The 26,665-nt window shown below is 40.8% G+C and overlaps 4 protein-coding genes across 5 annotated transcripts; 1 reads left to right on the plus strand and 3 right to left on the minus strand.

Moving 5' to 3' along the window:
• Positions 1 to 155: 155 nt before the first annotated feature.
• desi2 (desumoylating isopeptidase 2) lies at positions 156 to 7,255 on the minus strand. Of its 2 annotated transcripts, XM_057047527.1 has the most exons (6): positions 6,703 to 7,255; positions 4,876 to 4,942; positions 4,380 to 4,452; positions 4,178 to 4,271; positions 3,359 to 3,500; positions 156 to 2,852 (listed from the first exon to the last, which is right to left on the minus strand). In XM_057047527.1, exons 2-6 carry the CDS (start codon positions 4,888 to 4,890, stop codon positions 2,577 to 2,579), a joined length of 600 nt encoding a protein of 199 aa, XP_056903507.1. In that variant the 5' UTR covers positions 4,891 to 4,942; positions 6,703 to 7,255; the 3' UTR covers positions 156 to 2,576. The 2 variants fall into 2 exon arrangements, with proteins under 2 accessions (XP_056903507.1, XP_056903506.1); XM_057047526.1 differs by lacking the exon at positions 4,876 to 4,942 and having other exon boundaries at positions 6,703 to 7,254.
• Positions 7,256 to 7,538: 283 nt separating this feature from the next.
• mtrf1l (mitochondrial translational release factor 1-like) lies at positions 7,539 to 10,770 on the minus strand. Its single transcript, XM_057047525.1, has 8 exons — positions 9,844 to 10,770; positions 9,546 to 9,625; positions 9,310 to 9,414; positions 9,017 to 9,095; positions 8,494 to 8,657; positions 8,264 to 8,381; positions 7,999 to 8,135; positions 7,539 to 7,879 (listed from the first exon to the last, which is right to left on the minus strand). Exons 1-8 carry the CDS (start codon positions 10,256 to 10,258, stop codon positions 7,667 to 7,669), a joined length of 1,311 nt encoding a protein of 436 aa, XP_056903505.1. The 5' UTR covers positions 10,259 to 10,770; the 3' UTR covers positions 7,539 to 7,666.
• A 772-nt stretch (positions 10,771 to 11,542) lies between these two features.
• fbxo5 (F-box protein 5) lies at positions 11,543 to 14,666 on the plus strand. Its single transcript, XM_057048218.1, has 6 exons — positions 11,543 to 11,699; positions 12,382 to 12,992; positions 13,081 to 13,251; positions 13,386 to 13,476; positions 13,645 to 13,851; positions 13,964 to 14,666. The coding sequence occupies exons 2-6, from the start codon at positions 12,406 to 12,408 to the stop codon at positions 14,222 to 14,224; spliced, it is 1,317 nt and encodes a 438-aa protein (XP_056904198.1). The 5' UTR covers positions 11,543 to 11,699; positions 12,382 to 12,405; the 3' UTR covers positions 14,225 to 14,666.
• A 5,288-nt stretch (positions 14,667 to 19,954) lies between these two features.
• vip (vasoactive intestinal peptide) lies at positions 19,955 to 23,443 on the minus strand. The gene is made up of 6 exons (XM_057048229.1): positions 23,293 to 23,443; positions 22,496 to 22,600; positions 22,024 to 22,128; positions 21,317 to 21,442; positions 20,896 to 21,007; positions 19,955 to 20,740 (listed from the first exon to the last, which is right to left on the minus strand). Exons 2-6 carry the CDS (start codon positions 22,588 to 22,590, stop codon positions 20,732 to 20,734), a joined length of 447 nt encoding a protein of 148 aa, XP_056904209.1. The 5' UTR covers positions 22,591 to 22,600; positions 23,293 to 23,443; the 3' UTR covers positions 19,955 to 20,731.
• Between the last annotated feature and the right edge of the window lie 3,222 nt (positions 23,444 to 26,665).

Raw genomic sequence — 26,665 nt, forward strand, 5'->3', positions numbered from 1 at the left:
TTTACTGCACCTGCACTACTTAAAAAAAATAACATTTACACATTGTGCAGATGTTAGACTTGCACACTGTAGGTGAAAATAATCACAATCATGCATTCCAGTAATCACACATCTCTATTCTCAATATTGAAACCATTAAAATACAAACTAGGAACTAAAGGTTGTACTCTTTAACTTTATTAAATCTGTATTAAGGTACAAATACACTCAGAAGGCTCTGTGGAAACTTACTGCAATGTAGCTGGAAACCGTTTCAGATTCTGTATTGTAATTCTGACCGTCAGCTGTGTAGACATACATTTGCAAAGATCATGTAGAGACCACCAGATCATGCAAAACCTCACACATCTCAGAAACTACTTTGTTTCTGTGATTAAAATTGAAGAAACACATTTGAAATAATGTGATGAGTCCTCCTAAACACATGACCTATACAAGTGTATGTGCACTTGAAAGGGTGACTGGAGATCATAAAACTTGTACAGAAGTCTTACACTTTTGCCAGGAAATCCACATCTACAACATAACAGCAACGGCTGGATGTGTAATTACCATTCAGGCTCTTCCGGTGAAATAAAGAGTGAGAAGTAGTGATGTTGCAGCAGTCTTTGGCATCAGGAATTAAGGTTAAAAGGTTTTGTTATTTTAAATAAAATGTGGCCATCTAAAACAACCTAATGTTGTCTCTAAATAACGTTTTAATAACAGTCAGTAGGGGGCGCTCCAGGTGCTCTTGTTCTATGCATTGCAAAAATTAAGAGGTCGACAAAAAGACATTGAACCTTTTCCTCCAGTGTATATAAATAAGCCATTTATTTGAAAACAAAAGTATAATCTTTGAAATCTATCTCTGAAGTAAACGTCACTGCAAATACTTTTCAGGAAACCAGTTGTGTGAGGTTGGGAAGCTCCGCTACAGTTCTTGTGGATCTAAAGTGTGTGAATTTCAGAGAAATTTGGTCAGTTGATCTTAACTGCGTATAAAACAAGTGTGCAAAGACACAGATACACACTCATTCATGAAAAACAAAGAGCAGCACTTGCTCATGTACAAACTGTCAAGTGAACATAAGCTTGTTTTCGTATCAAAACTGTAGAAAACTGCAGGGTTTTTCCCACTGGAGTGATGAATTAGAAAAACTTCAACACAAATAGAGAAGGTGGGATAGAAAAGTAAAAAAAGGATTATAGTACAAAGCCTTCTGAGTTCCTGAGTTTACCAACATACAAAACAAGAGTCGTATAGAAATACATTACAGGAATAAACAGGAGCAAGCTTCAACACGTCTGTGGTTCTTGATTGGGCCAGTTCACACAGCCTGAAATCAGGTGGCCCTCATTTATGAATATGTGATCGGTAAAATAGAAATTAACTTATTTTTTATTTAAGTCTGAAAGCTAGTCAATAACAGGTGTTTAGTTGTGCTTGACATGCACATAACATGTGGAAGCAGCAGAAAAAGCATCACATTTGTTTTGCAATCTCGAGAATCTGCTTAAAAACCACCAACAAACAAGTTGGAACAATTCAAATCGCTAAAATTCTGTCAATTTAAAAACTTGAAGCAAATAATTGTGGATTTGTTACAGGGTTAGTTTTAGTGAGGAACTCATATGTGCCTCATGAATAACAAAAATCGTGACTTAAGATGTGAGATGAGATGCTCACAACGGAAGAGAAGGGCAAAAACAATCATCTCCAACTCAAACTGTCTTCATCCTCTTCAAGAAGCCAGATCATTGCTCACATTTAGAGATTTTAAAACTCATTTGTATTTACCAAGATGAAAACGTGGGACTCTCCTGTGCAGCCAGAACCCCTTTACTGTTGGCTGCTGGGTCGCCTCTGTGTTTTGCTCCTTGCCAAAAGGCACCTCGGCAGTCCAAAGAAGAAAAAAACCTTTTAACTATCTTGTACGGAGGTCTTCTTGATCCATCAGGTACTCAGCGATCCGGATTTTTAAATTAACTGTTGACACATTTTGATATGATGGCGTGATCCCTGAACGTTTGCTTTTAAATCTGATCCTGTTAAAATCGTGTAAAATGCAAAATATATATCATATAGCATCATGTTCATCTTCATGTTGCAGATGGTGGAAACAATTCCAAGGTCACATGTAAAAGTTGTTGGAAATATCTTTTATCTTTTGGTTTAGGTCCAGAACATCCTACCTCCAATAAAACCAACCATGTTTAAATCAAGACTTGACGTGTAACTATTCAGGGTGTCAGGATGGAGAAAAGCACCTGACTGCAGACGGAAACAGACAAGGGGATTAGCACCATCTACAAACTGGTACAAACAGCTGGTAAATTCAGAAAACAAATTCATGAAACACTTCTCTCTGCTTTTGGCTGGAAAAGGGAGGTTTGGATCAAAAAGATGATCACTGGAAGCCCACCTTCAGCACCAAGACTTCTTTCCCATTCACAAACCCCCCCCAACCAAAAAAAAAAAAGTTTCCCCTGTTGGGCATTGCTGTGACAGCCAGACGGGGTGAATGCAGTCAGACAAGAAGTCCTCTGTCCATCTTTGCAACCAGTTTAAAGTTTGTCAGCCCAGCCCGCACCGCCTACCTTCGGGGCTGGTGGCGAGAGTGACGGGACAGAGAGGAAGGGCTGGAGGAGGCTGAGGGCGAGCACGGCGACATGGACGCCAGGGAGGCCGTGGCGGCGGCGTCCTCCGCCTCCTCCAGCTCCCCGGCTCCGTGCAGCTCCTGGCTGACGCTGGACTGTAAGGCGGCCGGCGTGAGCCACTCTTTGGGCAGGCAGCTCTGGAGGAACGGCACACAGGAACTGAAGTAGGCCAGGCGGTTGACCCAGCGAGGAATCTCTCTGCCACACAAGATCTGAGGAGAGACGGCGGGTTTGAGAGGTGGCTGAATGTGTTTGGAAAACTCAGCGCACAGTTGTGGATGCATCCTGAGGGCCCGGAGCGCTGCTTTTGCTTGGGTTTCTGTATGAATTGATCTGAACTATACTAATTCAACGCATCCGAAAAATGATGCAACCCACCTTTCTATGTCTGTGTCATAAAGTGTGGGTCTTTGAATGTGGGTGTGTGTGTGTTTGTATGTGGCAAGTGCGGGCATCAGCTGGCTTTGCAAGCCTGGGCTTGCATCCTTGTGTCCTAATCCCCATCTCAGTGGTAGATGCCAACTGTAACACTCCCTGCTCATTAGTCACACCAGGATAAGCCAATTGCAAGTACACTTGTTCACAAATCCATTGACTCTCTCTCTCTGTCTGTCTGACTCACACACACACACACGCACAGTTGCAGCGCTTTTTTCTACACATCCTGTCTTTTCAGTTCCAGTAAATTCAGTTCTATGCAGCCTGTGTTTGGACCCACCTCTGACAGTGCTGAGGAGAAGTGGTTGCAGTTCTTGTGCATGAGGTGATAGGCGTTGCCTTTGTACTCCTTCCCCATTTCCTCCACGATCCGCTCCACATCTTCTTCTGTGAAGTCAGTGCTGCCCAAAACTATGGCTTCTCTGTAGAGATGGGGAAGGACATAGATGCAAATATTATGAGATCAACTCACAACATCACTCCAAGGTGTTTTAATTTGCACGATTCACACAACTTGGAATCAATTCCAGTGAAAATTTAAACTAGACAAACTTGGCCATTAACACTGTGGCCACTAGTGCTGAATCCAGATACAAATTCCACTGATTCTATATGGTCTTTAGTGCTACATAATCCAGAGTTATGGTCCAGTGGTCTGGATGGAGAGTGCCAGTGTGCCCAGTGTCTGTCTGAGGCCACAGGGCAGATCAAATAGAGCAGAAGTAATGCACAGGAACACACACACACACAGACAGCTCATTCTGGGAAACACCGATTGAACCAACTGGGTGACCTACTGTCTCATCAACACAGCTGGCTGTAATTTCAGTGAGTAAAAGAAAAAAACCTTAACTTTATAGAAATTCCCGATCCCCCACTCATATAAAAACTATAAAAAATACAGTTTATAATGTAAAAAAACTCTGGTTCAATGGAAACATTCACCATCTAATAGCAAGCTCATTAAAATACAGATTTTCTGACTAGTTAAATATTGTATTCACTAACATGCTGACATTGGTGAGAACAGAGTAGACTGGGAAGACGCTGGAAAACTGTCCCACACATAAATAACTGGGAATTGCACAGCCACACTCACTTGAACTTAAAGGTCTCGCCGAGTTCGGTCGCATCACTTGGTGTAATCTCAAAGATCCCTGAGAACGGGTACGGGTGTCCGCCGTAAGCAAACTCTAAACACACAGAACAAACACACACATGAGAAACTCTCTTTTAGTCACCGTGCATCCTTCTCTGCAGCATCATCTGATATGTGGCACCATGTTTACGAGTTCTCTTACCTCGTCCATAGATCTCGATCCCTGAGTGAAAGACGCCGATGCCCAGCGAGCTGGTGAACTCATTGATCCAATACTGTGATCAAAGGGAGAGACAAAAAAAACATCACATATAGATTCTCCCCACTAGATATTCAGCACTCACTTAGACTGTAGCACATTTGCATCACATGTATACAAAATAGTACTGCAAAATATTTATCAATCAGGTAAATCATTGGCATAATAATGTGGCAATAATGTGGTTTTTTTTTTACTGGTGCTGTTTCTGCTCCATCTTTCCACAAAAAAGGAACAGTTTTCACACATAAGCGATGGCAGCAGGCAGCCTGGTGTGCAGATAACGCTGTCGTATTAGAGCTGCGTCCTAAAGCACTCAGAGCTGACCAGTAAATCCACTTAACTGGCAGCACGAAGCGCTACTGTGAACAGACAGAATGTAGGCGCCGCTTCTTCCAACAGGGGCAGATGCCCCGACAGCACCACCAAGACCACTGACCGGGAGGCAGCGCATTCTGATGGAGATACGGCAGCGTTTCTGGCCCGGCCCTCTTCAGCGATATGATCTGCGTGATCAGATAATTGACTTCCTGTTTCAGCTATAAGCCGTCATCTGATCAGTGCTTTCTGTTTTGGCTGACATTTAGATAAGCGGAAAACAGGCAGATTTCTTAAAAAAGAACAGTTTTGCACCGAGCGCAGCATCTCTTGGGTGCATTAAAGATGTGCCTTAGATTGCCTATTCTGCAGCAACTATGCAAAAATAATATAAATGGCATCAGTCTCTTCTGTAACTCTTCCCGAAAAGCAAAATAAACTATTTCCTTTAAATTCGCACTGTGCAGATTGCAACTACCAATCTATAAGTCACAGATCACAGTCACAAAAAGAAAAAAATAGCAAACACACTGGAAATAATCAATGTACCAGCCACAGAGAGTCTAATTAATAGGCTGCGTGCCATTCCTGAGAGCACAAATAAAATGATATAATTACAATGAAGACAAGGAAATCTGCATGTGAAGACACCCAAAAGTTAACTAATGTCCTCAAATACATCCATGGTCTAATTCTCCAGTGCATCGCTGCAGCTTAACTGCACGCAATATCTGAAGACATCCGCGGGTCAAAGTGTGCCAGTCGGCAGCCTGGGGTCATATGACTGGAAGTTAGTCACAGATGAGGAACTTTGGTTTGGTGGTTATCGAACAGAAACTAATGAGAAACACAAGCAGAATGGAAAAAATACACCCAATGAAATGAGAGAACCAAAGAAAATTAAATGAGCATGAGACATGAGGAAAAGGCTGAAATTAAAGACAGATGAGTGACGTCAAAGTCCTAACTTTATCCTCTTCTCATATAATCCATATGAAAGTGTTTTTGAATTTTCAGAGGATGCAGCAACTCCAGATATGCTGATTCATATAAAAAGACTTCAGAAACACCCTCTGTAAAGAGGATATAAAGCCCACATTGAAAGATTTGTAGAAAGCTTGATGTCTTCTAAACTGTGGTAAAACAAAAGGGAATGATTGGCAGAAAATCCGCGAATGTGTGCAACAAAGACCTGGCATACGTTTGCAGTTTGTCACGTTAACGTGCATTAAAATAAAATTCAGCTTTTTTTTTAATGCGCTCTCAATAAAAATCCATATGAATCAATGACTCACGGACAGGTCAGCCAGTCCTGACTCATTCTTCAGGGTTACAACACAGTGACTCAAAATTCAACCTGTTTCCGTGATGAAGAATCCCACTAGTGCAGACATAATGGAATAATCTGTGCTTTCACATGTGTGTGAAGGTTTGCAGACCTCTGAACATTTTATGTCACTCTGTTTTCACAGCAGCAGCTTATAAAAGTCCCAGGAGGGCCAGTTTGCTCCATTCCTGATATGGAAGCCTGCTGTTGTCACCATTGCATGAGTGAAACAGTGTGGACCAGTGAGTTCCTGAACGCATCTGACAACACTGTGCACCACTGGACCTGGCCCAGTGACTCCTGGATCATAAAGTGTGTGCCAATTATAACGAGAGGGAACTGTGTATATATATATATATATATTTATTTTTTACTATATTTTTTGGAGGGTGCAGATTTAACCGCTTTAAGAATTAATTGGAAGTAAATTTCCCTTTAAAAAGCGTGCCATAAGACCTTCCGGCAGTCTTTTATTGTTATTTTTTTCAGGAAAAAAACAGGTTGGTGTATTTTTATAATGAGGCTCGGTCTTTTGTTCTGGTATTATTATTTACCTGTCTTGTTTACATCCATGGCGCCAAAACATTTAAATTAAAATAAACTAAAAATGTCTGTACTTACCATGTCATAGACGTTTAGGATAATAGGTTCGTTTGCCATCACTGGCATCGGGGTTGTCTCCGCCTGGGTCGCTTCTTCTCTCCGGGTCTACCTCTCCGGTCAAAACCCTTTCCCTTTCCTGAACTCTCGACCTCTTAATCCTGGTAAAATTGCGACGGGCGATAAGCCTAATTATTAAATTTCACGACCTGACGTAAAAACAGCAACATCTGACCGAGCAACATTTGATCGGCTTTGTTCGGTTCCCCCCCGCCCGTCACCGGTGGCAGCAGCGGCGGACAGATGAGCCTCTCGCTTGTTAAAACGAACCAACCTGCTAAGTCGTCTCGGCTACCGAGGACGAAGTGAAAACACAGGAGTTTAGAGAGGGGCTGCGGTATTGTGATATTGTTGCACCCGTTGGGGGGAAAAAACGCATATTCAATATAATATAATGGAAAATCTCATAGCACCGAGTAATAGAAACAGAATATCTTCAAAGAGCGACTACCCCCCTTTTATGGGCTAGCTAACGGTAGCTCTGAGGCTGACAACCAGGATGCAACTGGAGAAAATGTGTGTGGGCGAGCGCCGCAGTACGATAAATCTACACTCGATTAATTATCCTCAATGCCCTGAGCATTATGGGAAATGAAGTTCTTCGATTAAACGTAACAGACGAGTTACGCTTGAGTAAAGTCCTTAAAGAGCATACCCCAGACTATATAAAATAGTCCTTGGACAATCAACAAGTTGACTGGAGCTACTCACCACATAATAACAGAATGTTGTCTTGTTGGAGACAAAATTGTACAAGTGTAACATTTTAAATGGAATCAATACAAAACACTATTGGATAGTGGATTTCAATAATGTTATTTGCCACTGCCATCATGAATATCTTGATTATTAACGCAATACAATTGTATTTTGCAAGAACTTTCTTTCCTCTTCTGTTGTAAACCAAATTTCTGGTGAACCAAAGTCACAAGTTGTCCTGGCCATTTTCTTCTAGTAGCTCCATGAGTGCCTCCTGGTTTGAAAGTTCACATACAGATGAGTTCATCTCATCCAGTAGATCCTCTCCCATTAGGAAGTTCTTTATATCATGAACTGTCATGCCAATTCGGTGGTCCGTTATACGGTCCTGTGCAAAGTTGTAGGTTCGAATCTTCTCTGACCTGCCTTTTGTTCCAATCTAAAATGTGAAAAGAACCAAATTGGTTGAACACTTGATCCCAGAGCTTGTTAATAGATTAATGTTGACTAATAAAATACAATCATATAGTTTAATAAGAATTAAAAAAAAAAAAAGACCTGTATTTTTCGTTGGTTGTAGCGTTTGCTGGTCTCCTCCTCAAGTTTCATGCTGTACAGTTTAGCCCTTAGAGCCTTCATGGCTTTCTCCCTGTTCTTTAACTGGGATCGTTCCTGCTGACACTCGGCAACCACACCTGAGACAAGTATTTAAATATTATTCTTGTAAGGACCCTCCAGCTGCACATTTTTCCAACAAGCATATGTCGACAGATGGATTAGGGTTAGCAGACAGACTGGTCCTGGCTTTGTATGTTTTTTCTACCTGTGGGCAGATGAACTATTCTGACCGCACTGTCAGTGGTGTTGACATGTTGGCCTCCAGCTCCGCTCGCCCTCTTGGTCTCAATCCTCAGGTCCTTTGAGTTAATTGTGAAAGATATCTGACACCAACATGCAAAGTAGAGATAAGTTACATTTAAATCCAAGTCTAAAGCGTGAAGGGTTCTATTTTAATATCAAAATGCTGTCCCATCTGCCAACCATTTCTTGTACCTCTGTGGGTTGGGGCAGTACAGCCACAGTCATAGTGCTGGTGTGCATTCGTCCCTGTTTCTCTGTCTTGGGAACCCTCTGAACTCGATGGACTCCACCTTCAAATTTGAACTTCTTGTAGCACAGCGGGCCGCTGATGCTGGCTGAAGCATGACGAAGTCCACCTATTTTGGGCAACAGGTTAACATAAATATTTTCCATTTAAACATGTACAGTCAATGCCTCTGGTTAATCATGCACTTATGTATATGCAGGCAAGCCACAGTAGAGATGTCGCACATGTGCTGTGTAATATTTGTCATAAAAGGGTCTCCCCTTGTGTTTGCAGTCAGACAATGCAATTCTAAATTTACGTTACATTTTTGTTTTTGATCATAATGCATGTAGTATCTTTTCAATATGTATACAGTCTACATGTGTATATGTCTGCTCAGTGTATATGAACTTTCAATCATCAGCTCAAAAAGCTCTAAAGTTTAATATATTTGGACACAATAACTGAAAGTGCTTTTGTCCCACTGACCTAAGTCACTCTTCATGTACTCGAGGGTATCGAAGCTCCAGCCATGGTGCTGAGCGTAGCCCTGATACATATCAAACACCTATAAAAGAGATTAGAAGGCACAAGCTCATAAGCAGAAATTATTTAGAAATGTACTTATTTTTTTTCATTAACCTTGAGGTTTTTTCTTGTGTCCATTAAAATGTTTCCCTACAAATCATTATCTAAACATGGTTTTAAGATGCAGTCTGATGTAATTTATAAATTTAGCCTATTGAAGAATATAATTCTAGAACACATGAGCAACTCCAGACCTCAGCAGTGAACAGCATGGCTTCCTGACCACCAACACCAGCTGTGACCTCCAGAACAAGGTCACTAAGATCAGCCTCCTCCTCGGGAATCAACAGCTCCAGAATCTGATAAAATGAGACAGAAACATGCAATGTGCTACACGTACAATGGTGAGTGTATACAGCTCTCGAGCTACTTAATTTTACTTCATTGCTGATAAAGAGTGTCACAGCAGTAAATGTCAGGAGGTAAAAACCTTTTTACTAAGATCTTGGATATCTTTAAGACAGTTTTCTCTTTCTATCTCTGCCAGTTCACGCAGGGCTGGGTCTTCATCTTGGAGGATAAACAAAAACACACAATAAGCTGGAATTATTGCAGTGGAAAAGAATGAAACATTTTCTTTACAGTCATGAAAGTTTGGATATACTCAGAATTACATATGCAGTAAGCTGAACAGGAGTGGCAAGTATGATTTTGCAATTTGGAATTAGCATAGTATTCATTTGGTTTAATGAAAACCCTCCCTTGCCAGAGTATATTTTGAACCTCACCTTCTAGCAGTGTTTCTGTCTCAGCCAGCTCCCTCTGTTTTGTTTCCAGTTCCCTGATGCTGTGAATAAGCGGAGCTAGCAGTGAAACTCTGGTCCTTTTGGCCCTCAGTTCATCCTCGCTGCAGCGCTCCTCTGTTCCATCAACTGCTTTTAAACATTCACGGTAATCTATCTCCATCTTCTTCAGATACCCTTGCAGAGACCTTTTGGCAAAAAGCTCCTCCACCGACAATAACTTGGCCACCATCATTGAAGAACCAGTGTGCAGAGTTCTGGCACTTTGTTTTTTTAAGTATTCATTAAATCCACCGGTTTGGCAGTTGACCTTTAAAGCCCTTTCAAATGGAGTTTTCCAGAACATGCAGACAGAGCTCCTTCCTCTTGGAAGAAGGTCCACAGCTCTTCTGTATGCCATTGTAAATCGCGATTGTGTTAAGAAGATTCACCACGTCACGATCCAGACGCGACTTGACTTTTGAGGGTAGTTTTGAGCCATCATACAGCCACAAGAAGCATTATTTGTTTAATTCCTTAAACAGACAATTTTTTTTTACCACAACGAATAATTCCGTGAGACACATTGAGATAATTGAGCTAGTTGTATTTCTGTAGGCGACGATGAAGACTGAGGTTTGATAAATCCCACCATGCAATAAGATGACAGCTTCCCTTTATCGTTGCGAAAAAGATTGCAGTTTAATTTACAGAACTAAAAAAAAAAAAACACTGTAGGAATTTAACATCTCATATCTAAATGCTGCGCAAATTAAAAAACCAATGGCTCCTATGAAAGAGTTCAACAGTAGATTATCTTGGATAAGTTTGACAAGCAACTAATAATGCCTTATCGTAAATAAGCTATCAACTATTTTTCCATTTACCCCCTTGTTCCTGGGCGCAGACATGTTGAGTGCAGCGCATGCGCACTTGGTTCTGGGGGGGGCGACATTTGGTTGTGTTGAGTGTCGCCCCCCGCTGGATTGGAGGACATATGGGAATTATAAGAATTACAAAAACTGAAAATTTCAGGAATACACCTTTCACAGTTGAGAACAGCTATAAATTCAATTGTAAGTGTAGGTTTGATCGCCTTCTGGTCATTGTTTTGTCAATCCAAACTAATTGCCTATTTGTCATTCAGTTGGACCTTTTCAGATTTATAAGTTTTGTGTATATTGTGGCCACTTTAGATTCAGCGCTTTTTAACCTCCCCCAGCCGAGTTTCAGTTGATGGGACACTTCACACATTCCAGAAAAGGGTGTGAAGTGAATCTTCAAACTTCTTGTTTTTTTCCCACTATCTTGAATTGCAATCACACGTGTTTGCAATTAAAAAACACGTTGAGCCTTTTTGAATTATTTACTGTCGGAATCATGAAGTAATCTGACACCGCAAATCTGTTTTTTAAAAGCAATAGATATAATAAATAGATACAAAACATCAGATTTGCAACACACATAGTAGGTTTGAGAGCTGAATATGATGGGTTACCAAGCGTGGCTTTTTAAGCGTTTATCTTGTAAAATACATTTTAAAGCAGTCTACAAGCTTCAGTGAGTCAAATTTCCCTTTTGTTTCTTGCCGGATGGAAATACCGGTGGGACTACATCGGTCGCGCGGCAGAAAGAACCTTCAATCCTATTGGTTTGTAGTTTAAAGGGTCAGATTTCCGGTTTGCGATGATTGGTTTGCGCCTTTTGCCCCAGGATTTCAAATACAAAACTGCAGCTGGCGGACTTTCGTTCAGAAATGTGCTCAATTCTTCAGACGAAGGAGCGGGAGTTACGTGAAACATAGGTCAGCATTTCAAAGGACGGGAGTAGGAGTTTATTGTAGTCAAGCCTAACTTCAAAAGGTAATCTTCTTCATTCAATATGCGATACTTGTACTGTATTTCTCTTCTGTTCAAAAGGATAGCTCATGTTATAAGGATCAGCAGAACATGTGTCACCCAGCTATTTTAAGGAGGGAAATGTCAGGGTGCAAAGCCATATGAATGTACAAAGAACTTTTCATACTGTTGCCATTTTTCCAAATACTTGATGCAAATGTTTAATATCTGACAAAGATAATGCGACTTAATTCGAGCTAATTTGCTAACTGTTTCCACATATCAGCAGCACGCTCGTAAATAGGAAACGATGAAGTCACTATTTATCAAAGCTATTTAACACCAAAATGCAATTTCTCCTGATGTGCATTCCACACATTTTTAACATTCGTGTTAGTTTAAAGTTTGTTCAGAAGGCGCCCATCGGGCTCTTTTCGTCACAGCTACCGGTCCGCCAAATCCACAACGCGCCAAAATCGATTTGCTTTTCGAAATATTTAACGGAATTCTTTCTAACTTAAACTTCTTTCTAAGTTAAAACACACGTATACAGTTTAGGTGCTTTTGAGGGGGAGGTTATCCTACAACTGTGGAAAAGTTGTGATCTTTGTGCGGCCAAGTTGGGGAAGAGGGAAGCCTTGTGCTCTTTGACAGCACTGATCGTCACGTTTAAAAACCTGATATATTTTTGTCTCCTTTTGTACAGAAACCTACACCCTTTCCAGAGTGAATGTTTAATTGCAAAGAAGCCACCATGAAATGTCCTCCGCACAGAGTCACCGTGGCATTCAGCACGGACAAGAGCTCTGCAGGAAATTCTATGGTGTCTCACCTCAAGGCTTGTCCGGTGCCCTCCCCCATCAAACCTCACTTTCCGCCTGTAGCTGCGTTAACAGTGCTCCCTCTGGACACCTCAAGCACAGTGCACGACAAAGAAAATAGTACCAGCAGGAACTACGATGGGAGCCTTGACGAGGGGTTTGAGGACAGTGGCTATCTGTCGTTGCATAACAGTCAGATTGATGAGCACCATGGTGATGGAGAGGATGAACACAAGAGGGGGAAAACTGTTAATGTTTTGCAGTCTACTGCTGCCACAAAGACTCCAAAGAACTCCCCCTCCAAGTGTGAAGCCCATGCAAACTGCAGTCATCCTGTGCCTCTGGCAGAATCTCCTGTGAGCCTCTGTAGGAGGAGACCACCAACATTTTCATTGTCTTCTACGCCATCTGACCATCTCAACTCCACCCTGCCAATACTCAAATTCCAGAAGGCTGTGTGTGAAGAGCTTACAGAGAGTTATCGAAAAAATAAGAAGTAAGATTTGAATACTGTGCATTTATATTTACCAGATTCCTTATGAATGTTATTTGAACTGGAATAATAAACATCTGTCTTGTCTTAGATATGACTGGAGCATCGTTACAAAGGTAGCAGAGGATCATCTGCTAGATCGGGTAATCGGGAGTCACATGGGGTGCGAATTTGTCGACATGTTTTCGTCGCTTCTGTCAAGAAACATGAAAAACCTCCTCACTAGTATTCTGGCTCTGCTGGGAGACATGGACCTCATCAGGTACGAATGCAACCTGCCTCTGTTGAACTATACAGTCTATTTTAACTGATTTTAGAGGAATGTAGTAGTCACATGTTTAGTTTATCTAACCATGGGTGACTTAATCATGTTCATTGTATCTTTCTTTTTTGCAGCTGTAAGAAAGTAAGCAGGACCTGGAGGAAGATCATCTGTGATGATGCAGCAGCTCTAGACAGATGTCAGAAAGCAGAGCAAGTGCTCAAGGTGAGTAGATCTGGTGTGCTCGTGTAAAACCAGTACAAGCCACACGCAGCGCATTTTCCTAAAACTCTTGGTAAACATTTATAATGTATCAAAGCCACATTTATAGATGCGGTTTTTAGTCTTATCTTGTCAATAATATATTTTAATGTATTTTGCTTTGTTTTTCAGGAATCAAAAAACTCCCTGAGGCAACCTGACTGCTGGCTGACCAGAGATGTGGCTGAATCCAGGATGGTGCTATCTTGCATTCAGACTCTGGCCTCTTCCAGCACCCCGTCTTCCTCATCCAGCTTCAGGGTCAACAGGCGAACAGCAGCATCCCCGAATAATGGCACACCCACCTCACAGTATACGCGCTTCGGCGACTATGTAAAGGTAAGTTTATGTTCTCACCTGCGTGTAACTTCAGAACATGTTTAGAAATTCTTGTAGTTAATTATTACACCACATTACACCTTTAAACTAAAGGTTTTGCTTCTCTGTCCAGGCTGCCAGCAGTCTGAAGCAGCACGAATCGTTGCGTCCCTGCAAGCGCTGCGGCTCGCCAGCGAAGCATTCGGCTGAGGCTCAGAGGGCAATGTGCACTCGCCTCAGCTGCCTCTTTGACTTCTGCACCCGATGCCAGGAGTGCTTTCATGGCTCAACCCCGTGTAGGGCGGTGCAGCCAAGATCCCACTTCCCTACCTCCAAGTCCACCCCTCACGTTCCGGGCAGCGCTCGCAGCAAGAGGAATATCAGGCGACTGTGACCATTGAGGTTTTATTCAGGCTGTTTTTTGGTGGTCAGTTTGTGCTGGCTGGGCCTTTTGCCCAGCAGAGAAGCAGAGAAGTTGCACACAAACTTTCGGTCATTTAAAGTTTGCACACTGAACTTTGAAACTGTTCAACGAATTGTTAAAATACTACTGGGACAATCAACCAGACGTTACCTGGCTCAAACTGTGAGGAACAAACAGTTCTTGCCAAAAAAAGGAAAAAGACGCTTTAAACTGTACATTTTTATTATGGTTTTAAATTGAAATGATTGTAAATCAATCTTATTCTATTTTAAAAAGTTTTGTATTTTATTTTTTTTATATATATATAAAAAAATAAATGTTAATCTTCCGGAGGTCTTTAAATGTTCATATTTACTTGACATGTATTGTTTGTAAATAGATGCTTCATAAAATTTATTTTGTGTTTCTTTGACTCTGACCTGCAAAAAAAGTGTTTTAGTTGAGTATGTGAAAAACAAGCAGGAAAAAAACTGACCAAGAATCCTCATTCTGCAAGTGCCCTAAAAAATAAGCTATGCTCAAGTCATCCCCTTCAAATAGAAAATCTAAAAAGGTAAACCAAATGATCCTCTTATAAAACTACAATCTTGAATGAGAAGCAGCCTTTTTTTTAAATCCCTAAACTCTCCTGAATCTGTGTTTGCCGAAATTGGTCTGCAGTGGTTGCAAGATTCATGCCAGAAGTCGCTGAATCACAGCAAATTTGTCGTCTTTAGCAGGAAATAATGTTGCCCACTAGAGGGCAGCAATACACACCCTCTGTCTCACCGTCGTGTTTGTAAACTGATTAAGTATAACTGAAGCATTGTGGAGTGCTCTCTCCGTGGTAATGTTCCTCCTACATTGAAATAATGTAAAATTAGGCCGTTTGGTTGTCTTGAAATTTCCTGTGAGAATTATCTGCGCAAGTGTGTGTCTAGTGATGTATTAGAGCCTAGTTTGTTTTCTTGCCTCAAACAGAAGCATCCTCAGGTCCTTAGGACAATAGATGAAAAATCAATACTTACTGGTCAGGGTTTATGTATAATCTGCACAGAGGGCTTTTTCATCTGTTGAGTGAGGTGTCATCCCTCCTATTTTCACCTGAAAAGCATCGATAATCAGTTCAGACCATTCTTGTGTCTCTAATCATCAGCAGAATCAACTGTCATGAATCCTTCAGGAGTAAATCTGGAAAAAGTTCATTCGGTGTCGGAGATAATTATAGACAACAGGGGGAAATCAATTTCATCTGTGATCTGAAGAAGTAAGCTGCAAAAGGCCTCATTGGCATTAGATGTGTACCTCTGACATTTTCAGCATGACCCATTTTGTGTCTCTTTTACAGATGAGTTACTTGTGTGTTTTGGTGTGTGTGGTTTATTTTAACGCGTAAAAGTCACTGTCACTCAGTGGGGTCACCTGTTCCTGTGCTGGCCTCCCTGCTCTGGCTTCAGTACTCCTTTTGAAAATTCTGCACTTCTTTTTAAGCTCTTGGGTGGTTTGGCACCTCTGCTGAACTCCTTCACGTTCACGCATCATCCAGAGGTTTGAGGTCAGCAAGTCAGTTGTTATCAGAGGTGCAAAACACAAAAGGTGGCCGAGCTTCTGCCGTTCCCCTTTTTACCTGCGCAGCCCTTCAATCCCAACAGCTTCATTAATCAACCTTGGGGTTTAAGCAGTTAACAATGGCCATCCCTTTCAAGACAGGCATGAATTTCTGTTAAAGGTTCTGACATGGATGTTGACCTTTGGTGTGCCCCCTGTGATTTTCAGCACTTCTCATATGTCACTGTCAAATGAACAAATGTCTCTGCTCTCTTCTAACCTTTTCCATTTCCATAAGAAATTGTCTGTAATTTCTAATTTGCTCTTAAAGGTCTGGGATTCAATCTTCTCCAAAACATGTGAAGAAGCATCGATTTCAGTCGTAGGGCAAAAACAAAAAACAGGCTTTAATTTTTGAAAACTGATGAATGACTTATCTTTTCAGTGCTGTTATAAATGTCATTTCCCCCTTTTTTTGCTCACTTTAAATACTATATACCAAAAACATAATTGAAACATTTTTCTGAAATATTATTTCATATAATCTAATTTCTTTCCTCGTATAGACCCAAATGATGATGGCTCGGTGTTGCGGTGGCACAAGACAGAGGGGGGATGTGAAAGGGGTCAGAGAAGAGCCTCTTCTGTATATCCAGATTGTAAAGTGGATTATTCACTGCAACATTTGACCTGATTGTTGCCTGACATTCATGCCCCCCCCCCCTTTTCTGCCATTTTAAAAAATATTTCCCCAGTTCAGAGACATCAAGAACATTTCAGTCACAGGACAACTAAACATTGGGTGGAATGGTGTTTTTTACTGGATGTAAATAAGTTATTTGACGCTGTCTCAGTCAGTAAGTTGATCTGTTTCGTTGGAATGATGGGACCTTTGTCCAGCTCGGTCCCTCTGTCGTTTTCGATCACTTCTGCCTCCTGCTTTAGCATTGGATAAAGAAGAAAGTAGAGATAAAGAAGAAAAAAGGAGCTACTCTGTGTGTGTGTGTGTGTGTGTGTGTGTGTGTGTGTGTGTGTGTGTGTGTGTGGTGTGTGTGTGTGTGTGTGGTGTGTGTGTGTGTGTGTGTGTGGCTGTGGTGGACTGATGAGTCTGTGGCCTTTCTCTGCTCCAGTGACTCATTTTTCCTGCAGATTTATTGATCCACTTCTGAGCAGAGACACACCTCTAACATAGTCACAACTGCTGATTGTAACACTGTTAAGAACTGTTTGTGCTCATAACTAGTTGTTTGCAGTCACTCTGAGCAAGTGCTTTTAACCCCACAACCCCCCCCCCCCCCCCCCCCCCCCCCCCCCCCATCTAACATCTAAAGTGTAGAGACATTAGGGTTTTCCTGCCAAGGGAAAACAGGACTGTCCCATTGGGCAGCTTCTCTTCTTTGCTGTCACTACGCTTTAGTTTTATTTTCTCATTTCTTTCCGTTGCTTTTGCGTCAATAGCTCATTCCTGCCCAAGGATAGATGACGGGGGATTGTTCAGTGCCACATTCAGATTCAGGTCCTTTATTGTCCCACAAGGGGAAATTTACAGCGCAACAACAGCAAGAGCACGCAGAGATAATTAAGATAGAAAATAAAATAGAATAGAATTCGGAATATACAAAGAGGATGTATATTTACAGTAATCCAGAACACACAAAAACAAAAGTAGTAGGTGCGGAGAAAAGAAAAAAGTAAAGAAAAGCTCGAAGGTGAGCAGGAGCTGTTGTTACAGGCTGTAACAGTAGCCTTTTACAACGTAAAAAACACATTGGGTCCATATGAGCAATATGTGTATGTGTGTTTTCACAATGAGAATTTGATGTGTACCGACTTCCGCGTGTCAGTCGGTCACAGCCAGTCGAACGGGTAAATCCCAGAAATGAAGCTGTCACTTCTGCGCCTGCAGGAGAATCAGAAGAAAGTGGGAAGTGCATCATGGGAAATGACTCCTGGCTGGAAACATGAAGATTTAAAAAAATAAATTGTTTGTTTTCTTTTTCAGCAGTATGTTCATCATCTCTGTGCTTGAAAAGATACCACAGACCTATAGTTGTAACCATGTTTCTAATTTACCAAATGCACATTTGAGATATATAAAATGAAGCACTGGACTCTTGAATATGGACTGTGTCCTGTGTTGTGTATTGTGATTCAAAAATAATTTGGTGCTTAACCTGCACACACAAGGAGTAAAAGATTCTTATTCAGATGCAATACAGATGCAGCCTTAGATGCATGAAAATATACTAACAAAAAAACTAACAACGTGGGTGAAGAGTGCTGGATTTGCTGGTTGTACATATGTGGCCATCTGCAGCAGAGCTACTTGAATCTTTCAACATCTCTCTCTCGCTCGCTCTGTCACGCCACAGACACACACATACACAAACACACTCATACTCGGTACTTGGTGTTGAAAGGCGGCAGCCTTTCTCTCTGTGTCTATTTTTACTCTGCTTGGTCCATTAAGATCAGCAGTGATGAGAGTTAATGAGTGAAGCCTCTCCACAAAGCAGGCAGTAATCATGCTGGAGAGTGGACACACACACACGCCCCCCCCCCCCACACACACACACACACACCCACAAAAGACATATACATTGTGATTATGACAACAGGATGACAAACAGCTGACTCTTAATCTTCAGATCAGAGATCTGACACTTCCCAGTGATCCCACTAATCCCAGTCCCACTCAGCACCATCTTTTTTTTAATGTATACTTCTAAAATGCAACTTTCTGCATTTGTGCCTGTGCAGAAAGTTTAATACTTTTGAATAACTAAATAACTTAAAATTGTGCAGTATTGAGGTTAATTCTGAAGGAGGTGCTAAATGCTAAATCAGTAAATTGTGAAGTGACAACTTGCATTTAATTGTAACTCTCTGATCTCATCGCTGCCCTGCAGACAATTGTAAATGACATTTATGAGTCAAACATCTGCTGTGTAAACACAGTGGGTCACCCGAGAGAGTGTTGGAATCATACTTTAAAATCACCCTGCTTACGTGATATGAAACTTTAAAAAATGCTTCAAGTCATTTCACCGCTCTTGATCTCCAGCATTAACATTTATGTAATGTTGCTTTATCACATGCAAAAAGTGGTGAAAACTCACGCAAGTCTTTTCCTGTCCTGTTACGGTTTTATTTGTTACTGGTGATCTCAAACACTGTGGACATTTAGCGTGTTTACTAATTTAATTAAGCTCTGGTGGCTGGGATTTTTATGGAATAACATTTAGAGAGAAGCGTTATCACTTTTATTTCTTTTTATTAATATGTCATTATTTTAACTATGTCCCAGAAAAATCAAATTGTCCCTCATGCAAACAAACAAACAATGTTTTAGAGCTTTTAAAGCTTCCCTGGTTTAGTGAAAATAAACCTTTCATTCACACATCGTCACTTGACTTGAGTGATTTTGGCAATTGTTTTTCTCCAGAAACCATCTGTGGACAGAAATAGTCCATTTCCATTAATATTTCCTTGTCTGCATCTGATAAACAGTTTCCTTCCACAGTCAGAGTCACTGAGAACAGAGAAAACACACAGGTTGATGTTGGAAATGTCTGTTAAATGCATGAACTTTAATAACATGATTGAAAGCAGAACCACTACTTTCTGGCCATTCAGTCCATTAGCAGTTTCCAAACATTCTGATAAACCTCAGATGGGTTTGTGTGAGACACAGTTACAACAAAAAGTCTCCTTTACTCAGATTTAATTTATGTTTTTGTCATAATCCTCTTTCTAATTAAACATGTGAAGATAGTTTTTTCTACGTCAAACAACTGTATAGTTTTAGGGTATTAGCACAGTCCATAAACCAGCCACAAACTGATTATTTTAGATTACTATATGACTTTATCAAGGAAAATACTCCAGGATTAAAAGAGGAACTGTCACACAGAACTGAGCAAGTAAAGCTAAAAAAAAAAGTGCTGCTGTCCAGGGTGCTGAAGTTTACAATCGATCACACACTTATGTCTGCCCATTATAAAGTTATAACTTCATAATAACTATGCAGATCATTTCTTATGATCAGATTTACTTTGTATGGCAGAGTTAGTTTAATCAGCAGTGGTGGGTAATTCAGTTGATTTGATTTGAGGGTAAATCGTTGCGTTTGAATCTGTGCTCATCTGTCAAACAATCAGTCAGACAAAAGACTCAGCTTTGAAAAATAAACCAACATCTTTTATTTGGTGAATGGTTTACATCAATAAATGACCTATAGGCAGAGCTCTGCTCAGTTAAAGTATCTTTGCTCTATACATATCGAATAGTATAAAGTGATTATATGCATTTGTGTCCATTCAAAGGGTTCCACCTCATCTGGAATCGTTAACCACTCCTGGAAACCCATAGCTGTTCTTTTTAAACTTGTCCCTGTATAGCATTTGCATGACAAAAATGTGTCACTCAAGACTTCAGTGCAACTAAAGATGTAAGAATGAACTGGGGAAAAAACACATTTTTAACACTATAAAGTGATTTTACTCCATTTCAGAGTGTTGAGAAGCTGAAATTGTTGAAAAAAAACAATTTTTCTCTGGAGTCTGGTTGTTAAAATAAGTCAGAGTGAAGTTTATTTAATCAGATCTGTAATCAGAAACATGCATCTTTGCAATGAGTCGCCTGTTTCCACATTCAGTGGGTCATTTTTGGCTGAAGGGACAAATCTAACAGAATACTGGTTTCCTGAAAACTGATGATCAAACTACACACAGAGAAGCATTTTTCTTACAGTCTCCTGGACAAACTGGTGTGATTTGTACTGTATCTATGTTGTGAGTGTACAGCGTAAACATGTGCGGTGTGAGTAGATGGGTAGCAGTATTGATTGGTTTGCCTTGAAAATGTCCATTGGAATATTATGGTGTTGTGTCTGGAACAGGTGGTTTCATGAGAATGACTCAGCAGATTCACAGGTGTGTGGATCCCTCCTCAAAGAGGCTGGAAAAAAAGAGGGATAAAGGAAGGCAATCAGAGAAAAATGTAAAATCAGTAAAATCTTATGATAAAAACATTCCCCTTTTTTATCACTTGGAATTAATGATAGATCTTTCACTCAGTTGGGGTGGGGGTGGGTGGGTGTTGTGTGTTCCTACCAGCTGAAAGTTGTTTAGAAGGTGATCTACATCAATGTCATTGTAGCTGTCCTGGAAAGTGCTGGGTTCCTCCCTGGACTCTTCCAGGTCATTAGTTCCAGGATCCTCTAGACTATTTGCAGGAGAAGACATGAAGTATTTTAAGATTTCTGCAGGTATCTTATTTCTTTATTATGTACAGGTTTTCTCTGTTTTCATTTCTAGGAGTCCCATAATTTCATTTACAAGCTTTTAACAGTCTTTTTAAGTTTGTACACAAGCAATTCCTTCTTTATCATAAAAACAAGCCCATGAATACTTTAAACTTAATGCACGTGCTAAGTTAATGGCATTTAAATCCAAAAACACACAGGGGAAGTGGTGTTGCTACATAGTTAAAGTACATGCTCTTGTTTTCAGTGATGGTGTGGTCGACATTTACCTTCTCTTCCCTGTTAAGACCGAGTTCAGGTATTTCTTGACAGCCATCTGTTTGCGGAAGCGGCTGTAGTTGTCTGTAAAGATGGCGTCTGAGTGGCGCTTCACCGGCTCCTCCATCAGCTCATCACTGGCCCAAGAGAACAATGAAGGTCGCCTCAGTCACAAACGTTAACAGCTTTAAATTAATTGTGATTCATGTGTCAGTTGACATGTGTTTGCGTCCCTCCTGGCTATAGCAAACATGTAGTGAAGCGGTAATGGCGTATATTAACCTTTAAAAATGTTTAGTCAATTACAAAACGCATGGCTGAGCAGGCAGGTCTTTTACTGCAAAATGTCAGAGATTTTCCGGATGTTAAACTTCAGGTTATTTTTAATTTTGCCCTGACATGAGGGTAACTTGCTAAATACAGCATTGAAGCACATTTCTAAGATATTTCGTTAAATTGCCTGGATGAAGTACAATTTGAAAATGCAATCATTTTTGATGTATGAGGTCTGAATGAACTGTAATTGTTCACAATTGGGTCCCAAAAGCATGATTTTGAGGGAATTTAGCATTTTTGACTGTTTTAACAACTTTCAAAACAGATCATTTTACAGTTATATATTCACAGTTTATAAATAAACAAATAATCAGGCAGGTTTTCCTTTGCTCGTGTTTTTTCTCCGGGTTCCTAGATTCACCGTGACCTGAAAATCACCCACCTGACTCTCTTCCCGATCAGAGACTCCAGATATCTCCGTGCTGACAGCTGACCCAGGAGTTTGCTGTAGCCGCTGGTGAACAAACCATCTGCGTGCCTCGTCGGTCTGCAGAGCATCACAAGACAGCCGCGATCAAATCTGAGGCTATGAAACGCCACACGAGGACGCGCCGACGACGCGCGCACCAGCTCTTCTTGTAAGTTCATTTATTGGTCATTAATCACAATAATGACGTCCAAATAAATAGAAACGGGTGCAGATAGTGATTGCAGCTTTTAGTAAATGTTTCAATTAAAATTTCTTGTGACTAGTTGCATGCGTAAACCCCTGCAATTATCCAGTTTATAAAATGTTTTGACAAGACCGATATGAATCAGAAAATCGCGAATCTGAATTGCAGCATCTGTTACGCAGACATGATTCACAATCTCATTCTCAATCTACAATTTAGACATTACCGGGGTCGTCTTACCTCATGGATGTGTATGGCAGACTCAGGGTCCGTGTGTACAACACACTGCACAGGGCTATCAGGAAAAGTAGCTGGGGGCCGGTACGTTGTAACATCGCTCTTCACCTAAAGATCAGAAATTAAATTGGTTTTTTTTTCTAACTTGAAAGTTTTATTAGAAGTATCCGACAAAATACAATTGAATCCAGCGCGTAATTGCGCAGAGGCGGAGAAGCCCAAAACATTGCCCCTCCAACCCTGCTGCTACATTATTCAACTTACATATTGATTTAAGCTTGCAAAAAGAAAAGTATATTCCCAATTTAGTTATTAACCACACTGTTTTCAAGATCACAATGGGCCAAATCCAAATGATTAATCGATGCGCACTGGGGCTGATTTCTGTATTTCGTTCGCTTTCGGATTTAAGTTTTGAAGATTTAAGCCTTTAACCTTAAAGTAAACTGTGAAGTAAACTGAAAAAGTTCAAAAAGAGTTTTGGGTGTTAAATACATTTCGTAAACTGGTGGTCTGTGAATGTTGAGAGAAATCTTCTAAATACAATGACGCGTGTTTACGCCCAACGTGATAATAACATTAAACATCATCGTACTTTCTATTTTAAACATATTCCAAATATCACCTTCTTGTTGATATTACATATACTAATAACATATTCTATATTTAAATATCTTAAGAGCTTTTATGAAGTTGAAAATCAAAACCTTGAATGTGCAAATGATCAAGAACATAAAACTATTTAAAAGATTCTAAAATGAAATAAAAAAAAAGAATGCAGACATAATTTAACATCTCACCCGTGTTTCAGAAAAAGTTCTCTTCCTTTGGCTCTGTGTTTTCCTCTTGTGCTCTTCAAAGTCTGGATCTTCTGTATGTCCACTTCTTCCCCCTTGCCTTTTTCTCCTTTGCTCCTACGGGTCTGCTCCCATTTTATACACCTGGATGTTTCTCACAAAGCGGGGAGGGGGGCACAGGATTCGATCTGGGCCTATAGGACGTCATTAGGTCCCTGCTTCCGTCATCAGTCTTACTCACGGTCTGAAACTAAAGAGGCCTGTGTTAAAATTAGTACGTTTTTTTTTTTCATTCCCCAACTAATTGTTTAACAGTGGTTGTATCCTAAAGTTGATGCCATTACCTCATTTACTCCTTCTCCTACATCACATGGTGGTCTGCTGCAAACAGACAGCAAGGAGGAAAATGGTCATTGGGTTGATAATCTATTAGGGGAGACTCAGACATTGGTTGCTTTTTGTCTGAAGAAATAGGAGAATAGCACCTTCAATGGCAGGGTCAAATGGGCAAATGCACTTTCACCTGAAAACCTTTTTTCCTGTGGATTTCTTAAAAAAATATTTCACTTAAGCCGTCTCTTATAAAACCAACAATATAGTTTTCCTTTGGCAAAAACAAAACTATTGGAAAAATAAATCTAAACAAGAAATTAGGATAATCAGCACTTCCTTCCTTTTAAGCTATGGATAATTTATGAGTGTGGAAAGAAATGAATTTTTTATCCTTCTCGTTGAAACGAGCCATTTTAGTGGTTGAATTCATCAGGGAAATGTACAGCTGGTAATTCATTGCAGGTTCTACTGGAACAGCAAAATGGAGACTTTGATAAAACCATCCCAACTGTCCTGTAAAGGTCATTTGGGTGGGCAGTGGAGATTTATCAATCATTTGTACCATATATAGGCTGAAAAGACATGTTTACCAGTATAGTTTTGGCCTATATTCATTTCCTCTCCCATCTGGTTTATTGTCTTGCCATTTACGTTTATCTAATTCCACAACAATGTCATTGAAATCCGACCGCAGCTATTTATACCTCTCTGTAGAAGGCTCAGGTTGAAAAAGAAAAAGGTCTTATAGATTTGAAATACAAAAACAGCCTTGCAGGTTGCTTGCAAGATAATGTTTTCTATTTAAAGTTTCGCTGATCGTCATCAAAAGGACTCGACTGAGGTGTTTGTGAGTCTGAGCTGTAAGTCAGTTCCGGTGTTGACCGGGCCACCATCCACCCATCCATGACCATTTTTCTCCAACGACAATGACCAAAAAATACTTGCTTGATTTGGCATAAGATGGAAATGTGAGGCTGCAGAGACTGGCGCAAAGAAAGGAAGGTGAAAAGGAAAATGTGTGGTCTGACACCACTTGTGATCTGTCACTTCGTCCTGTCTAGAACTGTCACTTTACATTTATACTCCTCAGCTTACTAAATATCCCTCAATGTAACTGTCACTTTGTTTCTCCTCAAATTCTAGTTCATTGCACAGAAGAGGAAATAGTCAAGAAAATGTCCATCAACGTGATTAGAGAGATTCTAACAGATGAGCAGTGGTGACGTAACCGTGTTCAGTTGAACGTCTACTCGCTTAGATCTGCTCATTTTTTTAAAAATCATTTGCTCCGTTTCAACTCGCTAATTCGTGTGATAGGTGTGGTCTGTCTAATGCTGAGCTTATTTCCACCCAGTTAGTTGGAGAAGTTGAAGTATAAAACAAGTCCAATACAAATCTGCCTAATATTTTATCAACATTTAGTTTCCAGGAAAGCTGTGAAGCATCAAATGGGATCTGGTGACATGTCTAGTCTGAGCAATGTTTTCCAGAAAAATATGATTCATTCTTCTCTTCAGGTGCAGTTGCACATGGCGGACAATGAACGCAAATTTCATTTGCCACTACATCATGACAACAGCGTCTCTGGCCATCCTGATTCTTTGATATCTCCTCCCAGTCAGCAGATGAACCCCCCCCCCCACCCACCCACAAACCACCCCCACCACCTCCCCCCACCCCCCAACCATGATGGCACCATCTCAACCTTAATGTGATCAGCCCAGAAAGAAAGTAGATTACGCAGAAGTCCATGGGAGAAGCAGCAGGTCTAATTGACAGCGGTGATCGGAGGCAGATCCCTTCAGGAAGAGGAAACACATAGAGGAAATATCAACGTTATTATGTTGATGGAATGTACGGATGAAAACGTTCCTATAGATGAGGAACAGGCTGCCTCAAAAAATGTGCAGGCAGGACAGAGGACCACTGGAATGATAGCTTTTTTCTTTAGTACGTTGACTAACTGAAACTCTCAGCAGCACCGCTGGCCATACTCTAGTTCCTGACCCGTTTACTGTGGAAGAACCCCACCAAAACCCTGTTTTCCATTCCCTCCACCCCTGTTTAGCAAATAATATCATACATGAAATCTGCATTGTTGGTGGAAATGAAATATAGGAAGAGGGAATGCATTTTATCATGTGTATCCAGATTAATAGTCTCACAGATTCCACTTCAAGACCCCAGACTCGGACAAAGCGTTTGTTTTTACCCAGCACTTTTCCCTTGTTAGATTAGCATTAGCTGCTCTGGTGCAATTCTCTGTCACCCCACCTTTTCTTCCCACATCTCTCGACCTCTTGCTTTCCGGGAGACCTTCCGATCTTTGTCATTTTGGCTTCATTTACAGCTGCCCACCTGACACATTCACTTGACTCCTATATCCCCCACTTATGTCACATTCTTGAAGCTCCCTGTCGTAGGTCCTGAAGGTTCCAGATAGTGTTTCCTGTCATTTTTTGCATGCTTCAACGGGATTTGTTGCGTAAATGTATAAATCTAAAACAGTTTGGCCATATAAGAGTTCATGCTGATCTCACCATTACTCACTCCACCCACACTTGCTCTTAATCCCAAACCAATAAAACTCATTTGAAATCTCTCCCTTTTGTCTGCATCACAAATCAAATTCCTATATCCTACTTTTCCCCATCTTCCCCTTGAATGCTGCCCATCCTTCTTTATTTGAATTTTCTTGCCTACTTTTTTGGACCTGGTGCTTTAGATTCCATCACTCTTGCTGACCGCTGCCTCAGTATAGCATGTGCAGTAAGGTAGCTCAATACTCAATACCAAACTTTTAACTCTGAATGGTCCATGTCTCGATAATAAAACACTTTCCCTCATGACTCTTCCACCAATCAATGCGATGAAGGGAATCCCTTGCCTGCTGAATGCCTCCTCTGCAATACATTATCCAATTAGCAGACCACACAGTGACAACTCTGATGGCAGATTAGTGATGGCAGGTGCCCCTCTGATATAGACAGACAGTATAATGGCAGAAAGTAGGGCAGACACAGAGCAAAAATACCTGAAGGAA

This window comes from Takifugu flavidus, chromosome 11 (genome assembly GCF_003711565.1).
Source record: "Takifugu flavidus isolate HTHZ2018 chromosome 11, ASM371156v2, whole genome shotgun sequence".
Classification (NCBI taxonomy): Eukaryota; Metazoa; Chordata; class Actinopteri; order Tetraodontiformes; family Tetraodontidae; genus Takifugu; species Takifugu flavidus.